A 14,513-nucleotide genomic window follows, 5' to 3' on the forward strand; every position below is an offset into this window, starting at 1 on the left:
CACTTGCATACAGAAGCTTCTTCCTTTAAAATGGGTGTTATTTAAGCTGTAAATTAAAATTAATAATTTGTATTTTATCCTATGTATGTCTATTATGAGACATTTGCAGAGTTAATTGGCTTTACATGGTCAGGAGTTGAAACATTGGAAAAAACCTATGGAAATACAAGGTTAGCAAGTAATTTTTTCTCCTTCTTTCTTCTGTTAACACATACAATGTTTACGTCTTGTGGCTATCCTATAAAAACAGTATGTATTTTAATGGTCTTGTGTTGCTCTAATTACTCTAATTTACAGTAAATGCCTTGTAACCATGAAAACCAAAAAAAACCTGAGTGACCAGTTGTTATTAATTTCTGTAGTAATCAATAAATCAACAAAAGCACAATTGTACAATATATTGTAACATATTGTAATTTACCTTATAAGATTCAATTCACTTTAGTAAATTCATTAGGTATCATGAAATAACAATGAACAGTGATTAATTACAGCATCTATTAATCTTGGTTAATTAAGATTAATAAATGCTGTTAAAATTTTGTTCATTGTTAGTTAATGCTAACAGTATTAAATTGCAGAGGTGGGTATAACGTGCTACATTTACTCCGTTACATTTACTTGAGTACATTTTTGAAAAATAAAAATGTTAGAGTAGGTTTACAATGGTGGCATTCCTGTTGTTACATTACAGGGTTTAATTTTAGTTCATGTGTAATTTATTGAGAGACTATTGAATGGGACTTTTACGAGAGGGGATGTTCATACAGCTGAGTGCGCTGCTGACACAGACTGTCATTCAAGTAATCAATGCTGCAGCATCAATCTCTTCAAAGTGAAACACTTTCTTCACTTTGCACAGTGAAAAAATATATAATTTTGTCATGCAATGTCTTCATTTAAAGGTATCATGAATTGGATTTTTATTTTATTTTATAATGTTACTTGAGGTCCACTTATAATGTTAGCGTGATTTTTTTTTCCATTAAAACTTTTTCCATTGAAATATTTGGTCATTTTCTATCCAGTTTTTGTGCCTCTGATTCAATTGCTCCATTTTTTTGGAGTGTGTGTTCTTGAAGACTTCAGTGTAAACGTCCCCGCCATTTGTTTTGAAAAATTCGGATGGTTAAAAAAATGACAGAGGCATTCATCCATACATGTTTGAGCCAGAGTCTGATCCTGAATTAACCCCTCCACAAACACCTTTTTGTCTTACCGACACGATCCGGGACTTCATTAAAAATAAACATAAGCCACTCTTTCTTAATGTTGGGATCCTTTCAAAGCAAATGCAAGAAATCTACTTTCCCACAACCTGGCACTGCACAATGTCTTGACATCTTTGTGGCCATCGTGACACCTCCTGTTGCTCCAAAACAAATCTCACCACTCTACTCTAACAAGACCGGTGGGCAGGCCTAAGCAGTGTCGACGATAAGGTAGGCATTGATCTGTTTATGCAGAGGCTGGCCTGTGCTGATGTAATACCACACTATGATGCATTAGTGAGGAGGAAGTAGAGAACAAGACATTTTGGCACATTGGTTTCAATAAAGCCTTTTTTTGGACTAATGAAGACGTTTTTGGATCTGAAATTTGCAGTAGGTTTTTATAATGATATGAACTCTTATACGTCATGGTAAGTATTTATAAGTTATTTTCCAATTCATGACCTCTTTAACACCAAGACAAGCTGATATTTCAAGATTAAAATCTCAGCTTCATTTTAAGGCAGCACGCAGAGTTAAGTTTTGGCTCTAATGCTAACACTGGCTTTTCTGTGAAATGTGATGGCCATTTTCACGGTGATTCTGTAACTGGGCTCTTATGACATCAGTTTTTAAGTGTACATTTTTAAATCAGTGCAGCAATATATCAGTGGGTTTTGTCCCACATCCTGCATGTCATGAGAAGTTTTTGTGCATTTACTGCAAGTGCACAGCGAGGGGCGCAAGGTGATTGTTTGGCAATCTCTTTTAATTGGATAATTTCTTACTCTTACTCAAGTAATTATTTTTTTAAATAAATGTACTTTTACTTGAGTACAGTTTTTGGCTACTCTACCAACCTCTGTTAAATTGTAACAAATACATCCTTATTGTAAAGTGTTCCCTCAGCGAATTCTGTCTATAGAACTTAGGTATTGAATCTGGAACATTCTTTAAGTTTTCTTGAGTGTCTGCTATCATTTGCATATTGGAATGCCAATGGATGCATAATGGGTTTGATTTTGTATAATAAATTTGAGTAACATTTATACTGATAAGTGCTTACCCCAACACTTCTCTTAATTTATCAATAACTCTTATTTCTTATAAGTAGGCATGCTAAATACTATTATTAGTACTTCTTGTTTTTGATTAAGTCATTTGTATCCTCATAGCTTCCAACTAAATTCATGATTACAACACATGTATGCACCTTGTAAAAAAACTAATAAATGGAAGTAAATGTCAGTGTCTATTAAGCATGGTCAGCATTCAGAGAATAGCTGGCCCAGGCTCCCATCAAAGCAATGCCTATTAACTAAATTGAAGCCCAGCTTTTATACTAGTAAATGTATGTCTAGCAAATTATTGTGGGACTTTTTCCCTTATGTGGTAGCATTACCAGATGCTAGTGCAGCATTAGAAATTCATGCAGCCAGGGGATTACTGTACAGGGAGCAACAATCTTTCAATAAAATCCTGTGATCATATTTAGATGGCCCTCTTTATCTCTGTATGCAGCTTTTTGCTCAGTTGAAAACTTCAGACTGCAGCTCTTTTTGGTATTTATTGTAATGCACCATAACCCAGCATGCTGTCCTCTTTTAATCAATCAAAGTAAGACTGCATTTGTATTATGCATGAGAACTGAATTTTATTACTCCAAAAAGAATATGGTGCTGCTGACCTATAGTATATTCCAGTGTTCTAATACAAACCAAAAAAGATTTCTGTGAGAATTTTAATTTTGCTTTAAAAAAAAATAAAATGTATTTCTTTATTATCTTTACAGAGGTTTTATCTAATAATTATATTAGACAACTGTTATATTATATTTGATCATCTAATTTACCTGTAAAGCCACTATGAATACGTGCCATACGTGACCTGAGTATTTGTTAGAGGAGAGGACAGCTCAGAAAGTTTTCTTTAGACACGTTTGTGTCTAACACCCACTTCAGAATAAGACAAGAATCTGCTGCTAAAGTATCATATTTGCAATGCTAAGATAAAATATTTCAAAGGAGAAAAATAAGGAAAGAGAATTTTATATATTGTGATTTTTAAATTCAGTGTGCTAATGCCCCATGCTGTAAAACTGCACAACAACATTACAGTGTTTTGCACAATCATAATTCATAGAGTAAGGACTAATGACTCTGATGCTATAAAGGAAATATCCTTGAGTCTATTTTTCAGTATATATTGAAACTATATTTTTGTTTTTGCTTTTTGGTAGCAAAACGGTGGTGTGTGTGTGTGTGTGTGTGTGTGTGTGTGTGTGTGTGTGTGTGTGTGTGTGTGTGTGTGTGTGTGTGTGTGTGTGTGTGTGTCTGTGTGTGTTTAGACACTTTAAGATGTTGTTAATTTTCATGACTTTTTTTGCATTATTTAATTTCCTATTATATGGTAAATACAAAAGAAAAAGAAAAGGCTTTTGTCTTTAAATATAAGAAACACAAATATGTTTTTCTGTTTGCTTTTCTGGGTTGTTTATGTTCAGATCATGATTGAAAAGTAACTAAATAAAACTAAATAATCTTCATAATTAACTTTGTGTACTTGCTTGCGTACTAAAATATGCATTTTAAAACAGTATTCTTCTGTCTAGTTAAAAAAAAGAAAAAAAGAAGGTTGTTTGTGTTTGTGCTCAAACTCGTCCTACCTAATTTTTGCATGCATGCACGAAGCCTCTCCTCAAGATTTGACACCCTGTTGTGAAGCTCCTCGTAGTCAAACGCCCCGATCTCCTCCTGCAGTTCACTTAGCACTGATGTCAGATTCTTGACCTCCTCTTTAAACTGCATTACCAATTTTGCATCGGCCTTGTATTCCTCCAACACTGGTATCATTGGTCTAAGTTCCTCCATTTTTGCTTTTATGGCCTGAAAGGTTAAAATAGGCTTGGTTCAGTAGGCATGCGTGCAACGATTCTGTCCAAACACCTGTCTTGCCCTACACTTCCTCTCTGGCTACACTGTCATGAGTGTGACTAGCAAATAGATGTATAGTTCAAAATAACATAAATATCATAAACAAGTTCTCAGTACACCAGCAAAAATGTGAAAAACTCTCTTTATTTGTCACCGTTGAAAATGCAATGTGTTACATGCTTCACATACAACAATAGTTTCCCCCTTTTCAAAATATCCAAATATGCATTAACAAATCTGAATTAGGAAAGACATGGAGATGGTATTACTGTAGGTTTAATATAAGCAAATCTACTCATGGAAGACTGCTATAGTGGCATGCACAATAAGACGGCAAACAGAATTCAAAGGGGCTTTGTAAACTGAATGGTGCAAATACTCAGTTGACCAGTTCAGGATTATAATGGGATTGAACTTGTTCTTCAGTCTCTGCAGTTTTGATTTAAGTCATAAAGTTAGCCCTGTAAGCAAGAAAATGAAATATTGTTGAATAGCTAACTCGCTAACCTTTCTAATACATACATAAATTCAGAAATTCTGAACTATCCAACAATTACTTTTAAAATTTGTTAAATTCAAGCACACACATGATTACTATTATTTGCCTTTATGTAAATAATCATGATGGTATTTACCTTAGAATGTTTAAAGCTTTATAAGGTTATATTACTTATGTAAAAAAAAAATTGTAAAAAGAATAAACATAACATATTTAACAATACTAGCAAATTATGAGCTCATGACATATTGCTTCGGGACAATAAAGAGCAAAATCACCCTAGTGCAAATAAAGAAAAATTCATTTTTTTCAGTCCTTTGATTCCATTTATGAAACTCAAACCTTATGTATTCCTGCATCAACTGAAATGCCATGTTTGTTTAAGCTCTGTGAAGACCTGAACTTCTGAAAATGAACAGCACCTTGTGGACTGCAGATTATATGATGATGTGTAAATGATGACTTTTTTTTTTGCTTCATACAATAAATGTTAAAAGGGCAGAGCTATAAAATGTTTTTTAATATTTATCTTAGTTGGCCAATGAACAACATGTGCCACCAACATGATCCCAGAACAGCTACTTGGCCTCTTTGCTTGATACCTCTTACTTGTTTAAAATTAGCACTTATATTGCTTCAACAGCTCTGAACACAATGCAATGTTTTGCTTTAAAGAATTTGAAGGGCATGCCTTAGGAGCTAAAAGATTTTGCCCAACTGATCTAAAAAAAATATCTATTCACTCTGAGAGATGAATACACACTACAAATTGCAATGTGCAACAAAATCACTGCTCCGCTGTTTAAAAAAATAGCAACGGCCTCATTAGCATGCAGATGCAATTGACGTACTTGGCCAGCTAACAATACCTATGATTGAAAAGTAGCTATGCTCAAATTAATCATATTTTGTAATTCAGTACTTGTTGGGAAAATGCTTGTGGCATCAAGTCAGCTTGCAAATGTACATGCATACTAAATGTAGCAAATGACTTGCTTTTTTTCTCTCTACATTATACAATTATTGATTAGATAATTTAGTGTTAAATAGCATTAACAATAGTTGATCTAGATAGACAAGGCTTAGTGCAAACATTTTGTAATAAATATTGAATTCTGTCACAAATGAAGTAAGACTGATGACAGTGATACCCAGAGAATTGCTGTACCTTGTATTGCTTGGCGATATTCTGTTTGTGGCTTTCCTCCACCTGTTTGAACTTGGATTCCAGGCCTCTCAACTGCACCTCCATTCTTTGCACATACTGCAGGTCTTTTTGTGTCCTCTGGTCGAGATTTTGGATTGACTGGGTCATATTCTGGACCTGGCAGAGAGATAAACAGCATAAGAACAAGCTCTTGCTACCTGCAAGAAAAAAACCCTGCTGAAAACAAACAAACAAACAAACAAACCAACAAAAAACATCATTAGCCAGCCGATGGTGGTTTACTAGTCTTAGCTGGTTTAAGTTGGTTAAGAGTTTAAGTTCGTCTTACAGCCAGGTCGCACTGGTCCTCAGCAGATGCCCCAAACCTCTTCAAAACCAACAAAAGAAGCCAGCCTAATCACCATGGACTGGCTGGGAGACCATCTGACCACTTAAAGGGATAGTTCACCCAAAAATGAAAATTCTTACATCATTCACTTACCCTCATGCCATCAAAGATGTTTATGACTGTCTTTCTTCTGCTGAACACAAACGAAGATTTTTAGAAGAATATCTCAACTCTGTAGGTCCAAACAATGCAAGTGAATGGGTACCAAAATTTTTAAGCAGCACAAAGCACATAACGGCAGCATAAAAGAAATCCATAAGGCTCCAGTGGTTAAATATTTATCTTCAGAAGCGATATGATAGGTGTAGGTAAGAAACAGATACATTTTTTTTTACTATTAATTCTCCTCCCTGCCTGGTAGGTGGCGATATGCACAACGAATGCCAAAAGAAGAAGAATGTGGATACATGAATGTGGTAGTGGAGTTTGATAGTAAAAAACTACTTAAATGTTGATCTGTTTCTCACCCACACCTATCATATTGCTTCTGAAGACATGGAGTTAACCACTGGAGTCATATGGGTCGTTTTATGCTGCCTTTATTTGCTTTTGGAGCTTCACAATTTTGATACCCATTAACTTGCATTTTGAAGACCTACAGAGCTGCAATATTCTTCTAAAATGTTTCATTTGTGAATTTTCATTTTGGGTGAATTATTCCTTTAAGGTTGGTTTAAGCTATTTTTACAGCAGGTTAAAAGGCTTTAACTGGGTGACAACCTTGTTGAAAGGATCTGAGTGATTCAGTGGCGTATTTATTCTCTCAGTAAGTCTTTGCTTGGATATGTGTGTGTGTATTTTTTCCACAATGTTGAGGTTACTTTTTCCAGAAGCTGTCTCAGTTGTTTGGTCCTGGCATCCCGCGAGCACATGGTCTGCTGAGGAGCAACAACAGTGCACACACACCTGCCCTCGCTGTCTTGCGCTGAGCTGTACACCTGCCATGACTCCTCGGGGTTAGCTGGCAGCACCTGGGCAAGAGACAAAACAAAGAGAAAAAAAGGTCAATGAGTGAGGACAGCAAAGAGATGTGGTTCAAGGGAAAGCAGCTTTGTAACAATTTGATCCTTTCAGACTTCATGATGTCAGTCTGTCTTTGAAACGTTTAACTCCTTGAACAGTATATATTCGCTATATTACTTCCTCTTTCTCTGACACTCTGTTTCTCTCATTATATTTCGTCCTGTTCATATGGGAGCAGAGCTGTGTATTAGTGGTCAATATATGGATATGGTTTTTTCGAAGGATTCTTATAGTTGGTTCTTTGTTGTGAAATGGTCTTTTCTCAAAGGGGATTTTATGACCCAGTGGCTTTACATAAAAGAGCCATCTGGAAGAGTGAGTGTTTCCGTATGTCTTATCCTAATCCTGAATAATCTAATGAATAATCCATATTCATAACCAGTAGCGACAAAAGCACTTTTTATTAAATCGAAGGAATGCCGTTGCAAATCTGCTGCCATTGTAAAGATGAATTCAGATTAAAATAAAAATCTAATCTTGTATTATGTGAGGACAGCATTTATTAGAATACCAAAATAGTAAAAGCATTTTTTAAACACATACAAGAGATTCATCTCCGTCTCTCTCTCTCTCTCTCTCTCTCTCTCTCTCTCTCTCTCTCTCACACACACACACACACACACACAGTTGATTTGATTATCTTACATAAAAGGATTTATTTCATTGTATAGGTGACAGATAGAAACAACCCAACCCTACAAATACAATCTGGTCAAAAATCTTCTCACTGAGATACATTTTTACCCGATTACTGCACCTTTTGCATATGAGAAGAGATTTTTGTCCATTTGAAGAGCTGCATAATATGGAAAATCAATTAACATTAATCACATACTGTCGGGTCAGGAAACTCCTACCACCTAGTTTCTGGTTTGACTCAGCTCCTAGTGTCCTCCCAGAAATGTTAAACTAATGAAAATGAAATGTGATTTTGTCTGTGCGTGGGCAAGTTCATTATCAAAGGTGACTTTTGTTTTTGTATTGTCTTTATTTATCCCTTTTTGTCTGGCTGCACCACATGCAAATACTGGTAAATAACAGAGGTGTAGGCCCATTTGAAGTCATGCAATCCCAATTAATAACTGAGCTCTGTGACTACGATTTTACATTTCTATTAATATTAACTTTATAAATCACAAAGGATGAAAAATTACTGTAACACATCTGAAGCTTCCTTAAACCAAAAAGTACTGTGGTGGTAATATGGTACAGTGAAGGTATCAGATGGTAATACCGGTACTGAATAATTACTTATAGTATTTACATGGTACTACAGGGAACTTAAAAGAATATCATGATAGTAAAATCAATAAAAACAAAACAAATATACAAATAAAAAAATAAATAAACATGCTATGCAATGGTACATGGCCATATAGAATAAAAGAACACACATAAATAAAACGGCTATTTTATATAGGTTACTGTTTTGTGTGCATTGCTTGACAAGAATCGTAATCAATCAATTATATTTTGTTCCATTATACAATAATTAAATTCAAAGGACACTATGGTTCTACCATGTATGTAATATGGTGCTTGTTGGTACTATTTATTAAGTGTTACTTTTACCATTTCCATTCCATACTGAAATTAATCATTTAATTCCCAATTATATCATATAAACTATTTAAATACCATACTTTCTTTATAATTATTAGACTAAATAATACAAATATTTTGCAGCGCATATTGTCTAAACAGATCTTGAGAACATGAATAAGGAGAATATTGAAACTCACGCCAGTGATCCGGTCAGGCACACCCGGAGGTGCCACGCTTAATTTGGTGCTATTCAGACCAACAAGAGAGGGCAACGTTTGCGACATCCAGTTGGTGATCATCGCCATCGTGCTGAGCACTACTCCAATTTTCAGTAAAGGCACCGACATCTCTGCTGTTCTTTCTCCCAGTAACCTTCATTCTACACATTCCAGTGGAGAACTGTGGTGCTGCTCACCTGCGCTGCTGACAGAGGTGATGTGCTTCTCTAAAGCACCCATTGGAAATGAATTCATCTCGGGCATTTCTACGCGCACTATCCTAGTGAACTTTACAATTACGGGCGCTCTCTTGGTTTATGAGAACAGTGTAACTCTGCAGTCTTCTCTGTCCACTCGAATAATGACGGCAATTCAGAAGACCATCTCATCTCATTGGTTCTGTGCCTCCGCCCACCCATCACACTGGTGAAATATTCATAAATATCACAAACCTCCTCCCGACGCTTGACGCACGAACATTCAAAATTACTAAACGCATGCCAAAAAGGTTTCTTTACAGTTTCACAGTGCCCACACAGGCAGCATAAATTATAAAAAGACGAAATATGGTAATAAAATCAGATATTACACTTTGCTCTCAAATGGCTGTAAATGTTATAAGTGCCTCATTTTGACTTTCAAGTAATATACAATTACGAGTAGCCTATCTGATGTAATATTGCAGTAATACAGCAACCTGTATAGCATATAGTACATTATTAATGGGCTAATAAATGGTTCGTATTTTGTTTATGCTCTCTGAGCATTACACGAAGCTTTAAAATATGAACAGATGTCAGATTGAAGAGAAACGTCACTTATACTCAAAGCTTTATGTCTGTGAGTGTTGAAGTCTCTGGACAAGATGAGTAGGGGAGCATTTTCTATTATTATTAATATTATTAGGATATCTGACCAATGATACGGTTTCTCACATCATGTCGTGGCGAGAGTTGACCAATAGATGGCAGTGCAGGTTTCACATTTTTCCATTATTGTTTCTGACAGACGTTCCATCAGATTTATGAGAGTAACTTAAACACAGAGCGTGCATGGACCACCACCATTACACCAGACCATTTTTTTTTATCACAAGTGGTGATAGTAATAGACAGAGTGGTTTTGGCATAGAACTGGTGAGCAGAAGGTTACTGGTTCAATCCCCACATCCACCACCATTGTATCCTTGAGCAAGGCACTTCACTCCAGGTTGCTCTGGGGGGATTAAGTGCACTGTAAGCGTCTGCCAAATGCATAAATGTAAATCACAAATCTTGCGTTTATAGACAAATACACATATAGAAATATGGTTGCTTTGCTAATAAATTGCTGCCATAATACTCATCTAGCCAACTCAGATTTTAAAAATTGTTTTGATCCTTGTTAAAGTATGTCATTGTCTTGCATACATATGCATATAATTAATCTTTATTTTGAGCCCTTTTTTTATATTTTGGTTAGCAACATTTCTTGTCACCTGGACTACTAAATGAAGTGCAACAAGAGAAGTTTCTCTCCTGAGCAGGTCTGTATTTATGCTTTAGAGATTTTGAGCAGAGTTTATGTCTACATTAAAAAGTCACTTCTGGAAAATCTGCAAAGAATTTAATGTTCAAGTAATTACTGATAATCAATATGCTTATATTAATGCTTCACTTCTGAATTAATGAGCATGTTGTGCTATGAAGTGTTATCAACTCACTGGTTAGGTTGTATAGTGTAGTGTATTTTATGCATTATGTATAATGTAGTTATAATTCTTTAAACGCTGGATTTGTTCACTATTGCATTATTTGTGTACTATTGCATTTTTATAATATGACATTCAGGACCACATTTTTCTATGAATATTGATCTGGGATTCTACAAATCATTTCACACTGCACTGGAATCATAGTAAATCAAAGTTCTCTTAGAAACTAGCACCACATACTCACAATGTTGCTTTATTAATAGCATACTTGTATAAAGGTATTCTAAAAATACTAAAACAGCTTTATAAAAGACAAATGAAGATAAGCAGTAGGCTACTTGCACCAATTTGATTTGAAATAATAACCCATTGAAGAATACAGAACCAGGGGTGTAAAGTAATTAAGTAAAAATACTTAAGTATTATTTTTGGGGATTTGTACTTTGCTCGAGTGCTATTTAAACTGAATACTTTTCCAAATAAAAAAATTTTACTTTTTACTCCTTACAATTTTTTTTTTTTTTTTGCATGACAAGTACTGGTTAAATTTTTTTAACTCGCCTTTTCACTGCATCTGACAAATGACAGATGACAGACCAGATGTCAGCATTTCAAATGGAGTGTCGCACGGCGGCTGTGTGGAGTTCCGGCCATCTGCAGAGGTGGAATTTTGGATCTGATTTGAGATTCGAATATGTTGAAATATTTGTGCGACTAGACTGTATGTGACCGTCTGACTGAATGTGATGTATTCATTCAAAACTAAGAGCACGAAGTGTGAAACACTGATGGTTTTTGTCCTAAACTTTATTCTACATGCATGATACTTCTACAGATTGGACGGTTACAAAGTCAAAAATTATCATTCACTTGCAAATATATATATTTCTACACTTGTCATCATATTTAAATTTAAATATCTATGATTTTCTATACTCCTTATTTGCTGAATTATTATTGTTGTTGTTGTTGTTGTTATTGTTGTAGGGAACTATTAATTATAACAACTATATAACCCAAAGCTAACCGATAGTGTCATAAACACAAATGTGAGATGGAAAACACAATTTATTAAGCAACCACGTAATTTTTGTGGTGCTTCTATGACACGTTTGGCTCATGTATCGACTCACGTGCTCTTCAGGACTTATACCCCGGTACTTTGTACCGCATATTCAACACCATCAGTTGAGCAACTGCACAATTTGATCACACATAAACAAGCTTGAAAATGTAGTTGGTTATGTAATGCAAACATAAAGGTGTTTGTATGTCATACTATAGCATTGTGTGAGGAACAAAGCAAAAAGTGTATATGAACTGATAATCTGCCATTTTACTTGTGATTTGAGTGAAAGAGGATAAAAGTAATTGTTGTTTTAGCGCATCAAGTGTTCATTCCACAAGGAAATTGCTGTGTTACGTAAAACAGGCCACATATAAATAATTTAGCAAAAAATGTTTTATTGTAACATGATTCTATGAACAGGTTGCAAATGCCACTGGGGGGAAATATGACATCAGAGAGAGTACTATGGCGACTTAACAAACCAACCAAATTTAACATCCTCTCTCACAATCTCCTCTCTTGATTTCATTCTAGCTAGGAAAAGTATTACTATTACTTTTTGAATACTTAAGCACGATTTATTGTGAACACATTTTTACTTTCACTCAAGTATGTTTTTGGCTAGATACTTGGACTTTTAATTGAGTAAAATTTTCACTCAGTATTCATTCTTTCACTTAAGTATTATTTCTGAGTACTTATTACACCCCTGTTCAGAACACAGGAAAGTAGTTATTTGCCAAATTAATGCTCTGTTATTAAGACAAAAGACCTGGTCTCTCGGAGGCAGTTTATTGTTATCATTTGATAAGACTCCACATAATCTGCTATTAGTTTGTTTAACTTATTAAAAGGCTTCTCTATAGTGTAAAGGGACAGAGAAAAAAGGCAGGTTGCTGAAGAGATCACTTCAATGTTGAGTGTGAAGAAAGCAATTCACTGGCTATTTTTGTCTTCAAAGTGGGACTGTAGAGTGTCAGACACAATCACAGCATGTGGATAATGAGAATTTTCTGCACACTCCTAGGAGGTGTTTAATATTGAATGGTTACAACCAAGTAGTTTGGCACAAAATTATAAAATAATAATACGTATCGCTCTCACAAATCCATTTAGTTTAGACTTTAATTCAATGCATTTCTGTCTTCAAATTTTAAATCTGAAAACTATTACTACTACTACTACTACTACATAATAATAATAATAATAATAATAATAATAATAGGCCTAATAATAGCAATCATGCATCATGTTAAAGCATGCAGGCTATAATCTGAATAAATAAATACATAAATACATAGCCTACAACAAAATGATACAGCTCTCTAACCATATGGCTGGTTAAAAGGTCTAGATACGAGAACCCCGCTGCGACTTCTGAATTCGGCTAAGTCGTATTATTATATCCCGATTTCTCCTGCTTAACAGATTAATCTATCCATTTGTAATAATAAACGGAAACGGCTTATTCTGTGCATATCTGGTTAATTAAACGGATAAGTGCGCTAAAAATGGCGTTTATAAACCTACTTGGGTGAGTTCAGTGCCCATCAGTACAAGGAGGGTAAGACTTAGGAGCTTGCTTGCAGGCTGCATCTTCTGCCGCTGAATGCACCTGATCCAAGGATATCACATGCAGATCTGTTTTCTGTGCAGTTGTCCGTCTCTCTGTTTAGAAGCTCCTCTTGAGTATATATTTTATAATTCAGCAAAAAATAATAATGGAGCAAATGGCATGTGGTTTGCAGAGCCGTCTCTTTGCATATGTATTGCATCCCAGTTTCTCGACGCTCCCTCAATCACTTCCTCGCTGCCATTGAGGACCACAGATCCGACCGCGAATGTAGGGATGAGCACGAAAGCGGAGGAAATATTACTTCATCGCTAGACAAACTTGGCTGGTTAATACAGGAGAGTAGGTGTGGGCAGGAAATTTGAGAAACTGTGCCAAGCAATGGTGCTCAACCGGATGTGACTCGGTTTGGCGTGGGACATTTAAAAATGTCTGGGCGGGCAGCGATGCTTTGAATGGAATGAACAGCGTGAAAGACTTGGAACTGGTGGGTGAGCGCACATAATATGTTATAGCAGTTGGACATGAGCAGTCGGTCCGAGTGTGAAACGGCACAGTTCACAGTAAAAATGTCAGGGCTTAACTAAAGGACAAAAGGAGTGGTGAGGTTGCCATGGCAACTGCGTCCTCATTTTTAGAAGATCATAAATTAGAAAAGGTTGAAAGGTGAGGGAAATTTTGTTTTTGCGTAGTAGGGTATTGTTTTGGTATTACATCTTGATATGTAAGACATTTATTTATATTTATGTTTAAATTGTAGCTTTTTGCATTAAATTTTACACACTGAATATACTGTAAATGTTGCACTGGAAAAAAGTTAACCTTAACAATGTGCTTTATGTGTTAACATCTAAATTAAATGGTTTGATTAATGTAACAAATGATTTGACATGTGTGAATCAACCTGTCTGTATTTGAGGGTAAACAAATATTTATGGGTTATGTCAGTAGAAATAGCTCCTTAAGGTAACAATTGCAGGTTGCTTCTTTTTACTTTATGTACAAAGTAGTTATTTCGAAACAAAATGAGTGGGGGAAATCTTGATGTTAAAGCTTTAACAGCGTCATTTATTCAATACAAACAACCTTAAATGCATGCCATCGTTAAGGTTTATTAATTGTCTTGTTTACTGACAGTAATTGACTCATCTGAAAGAGCAACTGGCTAAATGTCATCACCACAGTGGCCATAA

General features: G+C 35.3%; 1 protein-coding gene across 2 annotated transcripts in view; it reads right to left on the reverse strand.

Annotated features, from left to right (window-relative positions):
* The window catches only part of LOC127634935 (noelin-like), a 29,752-nt gene extending 16,083 nt beyond the window's left edge, over nucleotides 1-13,669 (reverse strand). The window contains exons 1-4 of one of the 2 annotated variants that reach the window (XM_052114711.1): nucleotides 13,278-13,669; nucleotides 7,021-7,170; nucleotides 5,812-5,967; nucleotides 3,877-4,096 (exon numbers count right to left, since the gene is read on the reverse strand). In XM_052114711.1, coding sequence (XP_051970671.1) covers nucleotides 3,877-4,096; nucleotides 5,812-5,967; nucleotides 7,021-7,170; nucleotides 13,278-13,343 — 592 coding nt within the window. In that variant the 5' untranslated portion in view covers nucleotides 13,344-13,669. Of the gene's footprint in view, nucleotides 1-3,876; nucleotides 4,097-5,811; nucleotides 5,968-7,020; nucleotides 7,171-8,964; nucleotides 9,327-13,277 lie in introns of those variants that run through there. The other variant, XM_052114703.1, reaches the window with a different exon arrangement.
* Nucleotides 13,670-14,513: the final 844 nt, after the last annotated feature.

The sequence above is a fragment of the Xyrauchen texanus genome, chromosome 4 (genome assembly GCF_025860055.1).
Source record: "Xyrauchen texanus isolate HMW12.3.18 chromosome 4, RBS_HiC_50CHRs, whole genome shotgun sequence".
Taxonomy (NCBI): Eukaryota; Metazoa; Chordata; class Actinopteri; order Cypriniformes; family Catostomidae; genus Xyrauchen; species Xyrauchen texanus.